General features: G+C 47.7%; 1 protein-coding gene across 1 annotated transcript in view; it reads right to left on the bottom strand.

Moving 5' to 3' along the window:
- LOC109324971 (SH3 domain-binding glutamic acid-rich protein-like) overlaps positions 1-5,802 on the bottom strand; it is a 48,649-nt gene that overhangs the window by 42,568 nt on the left and 279 nt on the right. Inside the window, exon 2 of the mRNA XM_019557110.1 lies at positions 4,791-4,976. Coding sequence (XP_019412655.1) covers positions 4,791-4,976 — 186 coding nt within the window. The remainder of the gene's footprint in view (positions 1-4,790; positions 4,977-5,802) is intronic.

Here is a 5,802-nt window from a genome sequence, read left to right as displayed (position 1 = left end):
GCATGATCAGGGGCAGCAGGGCAGGCCGTATGAGGAGAGGCTACGGGACCTGAACCTGTTCAGCCTCCAAAAGAGAAGGCTGAGGGGCAATCTAGTGGCCATTTAAAAATTAGTCAGAGGGGACCAGCAGGCATTGGGGGGGTCCCTGTTCCACTGAGCACTACCAGGAGTGACTAGAAATAACGGTCACAAGCTGGCAGAGGGTAGGTTTAGGTTAGATATCAGGAGGCGCTACTTCATGGTCAGGGCAGCTAGGGCCTGGAACCAGCTTCCAAGAGAAGTGGTGCTGACTCCTACCCTGGGGGTCTTTAAGAGCAGGCTAGATGAACACCTTGCCGGGGGTGTTTGACCCCAGTACTCTTTCCTGCCATGGCAGGGGTCTGACTTGATGATCTGCTCAGGTCCTTTCTGACCCTACTAACTATGAAATATACACAGCGGAATCCTGGCAAACTGTGACCTGCCGGACATCTGACACCCCAGGCGCCTCTGCACTTTTCCCTGCACTGCTACATCCCCGTTTCCCTCCACCCCAGCCTGTCCCTCCCCCACTGACACCTCCATTTCCATTTTCATTGACTGCCTTTCTTGCCTGCATTGTGGGCCAGGCCAGCCTCTGGCTTCTTTACTATTCCTTCCATCCAGGACCAACTGCAGGTATTTCCTCATCCTGACAAGGGGTTTTCAACCCTAAAGGTTCCAAAGATACATTTTTTTAAGTACTCCTTTTTTTTCATAATAAACATATAGATATAAAAAACACAAGCCATCACACACAGTAACATCATATGTCCAACACAACACAACATCTTTACTTCTTGCTGTCAATTCCTTTATAAAATGAAAGGTTCTGTGACAGTTCCATTTGGGTACCTTTGATGTTGCTGCTGATGCTACTGCTGTTGAGCCAGCTATGTTATTTTACCTGTTCTCACATAAAGTGGTAGAACAGACATGAGGCTGTAGGGGAGGAGGAGACCTCACTGGGGCACACTGCCATGTTGTGCAGGAAGGGTGCACCTTAACACACACACACAGAGTCACACCCACCACATCATGAGTTTTGCCTGTTAGCAGCCAGAGGTGCAGTGCCCCAGAAGACAGACTCCCGCAGTGAGACACACACAGCTGGCAAGCTTTGTGGCCTCAGCAGGGGCCACCATCCCTGCAGTTTTCAGCCCGCTGCACCTTAACACACACAGGGTCATCTATGTTACGAGTTTTGTCTGTCACCAGCTTGAGGTGCAGTTCCCCCAAGCCCCTACACCAATCTTCTTGAAACCTGGCAGGCTTTGTGGCCTCAGAAGGGGCCACCACTCCTGCAGTTTTCACCTAAATGAGTTTTCATGCTCTCAGCAGAGGCTACCACCCCTGCAAGTTTCACCTAAATCAGAGACAAAACAACAAACATAGATATTTCATTGATCCCCCATTATACCCTATGGCGTATAATCTCCGAGGCAGCTCCGAAGCTTTGGAGACGCTTTGGACGGATTGAAGCGGCAAACCGATCCAGAGCTCCAGACTGAATCGCTAATATCTGAAGTGGCTGGATCTGAAGCCCAATTGAATACCTGCCTACTTGCATAGGCCTAAGCAAAAGCTTATGTGGAGTCTATTACTACCGAAAGGGAACCTGATCTTATCTTGGTTGTTGCTGTTTTTCCAAGAAATGCTGTGGTCATTCAGGAAATCCATCTAATCCCTTAATTGTTTGGGGTCAAAAATTGGGCCACATTTTTTTAAAAGTTTCACATGCAAAACATTGGCACAACTACCTACCTACAACGGAAGGTGCAGTTATGGTGGTTCTATGTAAAAAACAGAGAACTGCATACGCATATAGTTAGGAAGTTACCTAAACAGCTACCTGCACATGAAATTACCCTATTTGTAGGAAAAGAGGAGCACAATGTATATCCTGTGGACCTGTAAATTCAAGTTCTAAAAAAAATCCTTATTTCTGTTGGGAGGAGGATAGTACAGATTTTTTCATATACAAAGCACCTAGCACAGTGTGTATACTACCAAAATCAAGCAATACCAATAATACATTACTGTGTTCCTCTTGCTAGATTTTGACCTTGACTATTGCGATACATTTCATAAATGCTTTGACAATCTTTTTTTCTGTTAAGCAATTTTATCTGGGTAAGTGTCATTACACAATCTATTCCTGCCAGTAAAAAAAGTACAGGCAGGGGTGTGCAGGCAGGGGATCACAACTCTGCCCTGGCTCCCTGCAGCAGTGACAGCCTGGTCTGGAGCAGGCAGATAATGTGCAGTCACAAGTGTCACTATACAATCTATTCCTGCCAGTAAAAAAAGTCACACTAAGACCCGATAAGTAGGGAAAATGTATAACAGTAAAATAAACTGTAATAATTGTAATTGTAAATAATTGTATAATTGTAAAATAAACTGTTATTTCTACATTTTCTTTGAGGTAGATCCTGGGTTGCACTTTAATTCAAAAAGTGATCTTGTGCTTAAAAAGGTCAGAGACCACTGACTTGGAGAGAGCAAAAGGAACAGAACTGCAAAGAGAAAAGCCACAATACTGCTAAAGGGCAGGGAGTATAGCTGACAAGGCAAGGCTTTCTGCCTCTCTTCAAAGCCCCAGTGATGCCTCCCTAGATAAACATGCTGTGACTGGCACTCTATATTTAGTCAATTATTTCTTATGTGTGGAAGGAGAGCATGTCAAGAGTCAAGATAAAATTGCAAAGGTGAGCACACAGGCTGGGAAAAGGAATCATTTTCCTAGCAGGCCCTTGCCACCTGGTTATCCCAGGAAATGCAGCATCACCTATTTTAGAGTTCTCTGCTCCCCTTTCAATGTGGGTAATGTAAGACATGGGCAGGGAGCCAGCAGTCGCTTGTAAGGGAGCTATGCTACCAGGCCCCGGATCCAGCCGGGTGGAAAGCTTGATTGCTAGGGAACTCCTTATGGGTGACAAGCTGACACTTGACACCCTTCAATGAACCCACAGGGCATTTTTATATGTGCTCTGGAGGTGGTGGGGGGGCTTTAATTAAGGTGGCTCCAAGAGCTGCTCTAATTAAAGAACCCACAGTGTCTCATGTATCAGTGACCCCATGCTTCAAAATGGCAGCAGAGTGCTAAAATTTGTTTGACAAGCTTTAATTAAAGCACCCTGTCGCAGGAGTATCATTTCCAGAGCCTCTCCAGACGTGCAGGTCCGACCTCCTGCAATGGGCCCACCGCCCGCCTATTCTCGCCTGCCACGTCTTGATCTTGTTCATAATTAAGAAATGATGAAACCTAGCGGGAAGCTGCCCATTTTTATACGCCCCGATGACAGGGGGTGCTGTCTGCATCTCCTTTCCTCCCCTGCACCGCAGCCCAAGCCTCGCAGTTGTTGCTAAAGTAATCTTCCTCCGGAACATGGTATTGGGTCTCAGCCCTTCGCTTGCCTTTTGGGGCTCCTCAACACCCTTCTCACTCTTGGGGCCCCTTATTGCCCCCCCCCCACACTGTAGGTTCCTCACTACCCTCACTGTCGGGCTCTTTACCGCCCCCTCGTCAGGGTTTTCTCCACCACCCCCTTCTAGGGCCTTTGCCGCGCTCCTCGCGCTCTTTGCCCCCTCTAGGGCCTGAGCGCCCTTTCGCAGCTGGGGCTACAACCTCCCCACACCGAGCACCCCTCCGGTACTCATCACGCTGTGCACCCCGTGTCACTGCTCACTGTGCCCTGTTGGGCAGCGGGAACCCCCCAAGCTACTGGGGAGCCCCCGTGAGGCCTTCTCTCACCCTTATAGCCTCACACGGTCCTCCGGTATAACAATAACCAAATCATAAGCCAAACGGCTGATAACTAAATCATGAGACAAACGGCTGTGGCAAAACAACAAGGAGCCTCCTGGCTCATAACAGAAACTGCATGCCATGCTGGCTCTTAGTTCCTACTTCCCATAGGATTCTGTCTACCCCATATCATTGCAGTCGGTCAGAGCGCTTGGGCTGCGGCCCTCGACCCGGTCTGCTCAGCTCTCCCGCAGAGCTCCTGCTCCTGCGGCTGCCAGAAGGGGACTGCTCCCTGGGCCTTCTGCCTGGGCTTAAGAAGGACTAAGCCCCGCCCCTTCCTGGCTCTAGGCTTCCCTGGTTGCTAAGGCAACCCACACCTGCACAGTCTTGGGGACGGGCAGTTACGCTTCCCCCTTCCTGCCACCAGAGGTCTCTGCTGAGCCAATTCCACCCTCCAGTCGCAGAGCACCTAAGAGCCCTGCGACACACCCCCATTGCCATTTTGAAGCATGGAGACACTAATACACAAGATGTAGAAGCTGGCTGGAGCATGCTAATTAGCACACTCCAGAAGACTTAATTAATCAATTAATTGAGTCCCAGCATGTCTACAAGCATCCACAGTGTCTTTCTCTGTAGAGGAAAGAAAATCCCCATATAGTTTACCAGCCAGAGATGCTCTGGTAAGTTTTCCCTCCTCCAGGTCCTTTCTGTGAAAGGAGATAATCAGGTACTCCATTTTCTTTTCATGTCTAATATTTCCTAAAACTATTAAAAAAGAATCCCTGATTATTTTAGGAACAATGGTTTTAGGGTACTTCTATAAAATCCTTATAAAAGCCTACAACGTTACGAAAAATATCAAATGCCTTGCATTTAAAATTTCATTTAACTTTATCCTAACCAGGCCATTGGTCGAATAAAAAGATATCACCCACTCCTTGCCTCTTGCATAATTCCTGGACCACCATAGCTTCAACATCACTCCAGCACTCCCTAAAAGTGTTAAATGACTTCTCACCCCACAGTACTGCTCCTCATTGAAGATCTGTGGAGGGAGAGGGATTCCATTTTGTGGCTTCTTTTCACCTGGGACATTTTCTCTCATCCATTTCCTGTTGTCCTCATCACCAGCTATGTCCATTGGCTGAAAGTCAATCTTGTTGGCCTCTAAAAAGCCCAGTACTTCCTGCTGTTTTTTCTTGATCTAGTTGGAAAGGGGAAAAAATAAGAATTGTTATTTTTGGGTAAGCTAAAAAAAACATGTTAACTTGTTATAGAGTGCAGGTATCTCTGTGCAGCTATCTCAGGATGGTGTCACACATTCAACTTAACAGCACATTCAAACAGTTTAGTGCCATTGTGGCATTGCAAAATTGCTTCCTTTCAAGGGAGGATTATCTGGATATTTCATCAAGTAATACATACTAACATGTACCAGCTTAATACATCACAATATTCCAATGCATGAACGGCACGTGCCCCTGGCAGCTGGTGGGGCACAGTGGCGGTGGGAGCATGGCAGCGGTGGAAGCGGTGGGAGCCCAGTGGCAGTAAACTGGGGAGCTCCTGCTGGTGCTGTCAGCGGCGGGGGGGGAGTGGTGAGCACTGATCAAGAATCAGTGACCACCCGCAGCCACCGCTGGCGGCAGCAGCAGCCAGCAGGGATTGCAGTGGTGGGGTGGCAAGTGGCTACCACCCGTGACAGTGTCAGTGGCACTTTCTTGCAGGGAGTGCACCGCCACATGCAGGGGATGCATGTGTACCTGCATGCACCCCCTACGTGTCACCCTGTTCCAATAATTTGCAACCACTGTACATGAACAGGTGACTACACCTTAGACTGGATACTCTATACAGGGTATAATAGCTCCCTTTAAACAACACTTACAAACATTTATTTACTTAGAATCATGCCCCTTTTTTTCCCCTTCTGTCCCCCTCTCTTAACATTTAAGACAGGCACAGGGACAATCAAGGAGGCTTAATTAATGGGATTTTTTTCACAATTTCTATATTTGAATAGATGCTTA

Source organism: Crocodylus porosus, unplaced genomic scaffold, assembly GCF_001723895.1.
Source record: "Crocodylus porosus isolate Cpor-Errol unplaced genomic scaffold, CroPor_comp1, whole genome shotgun sequence".
Classification (NCBI taxonomy): Eukaryota; Metazoa; Chordata; order Crocodylia; family Crocodylidae; genus Crocodylus; species Crocodylus porosus.
This window is presented reverse-complemented; position numbering and strand designations above follow the sequence as displayed.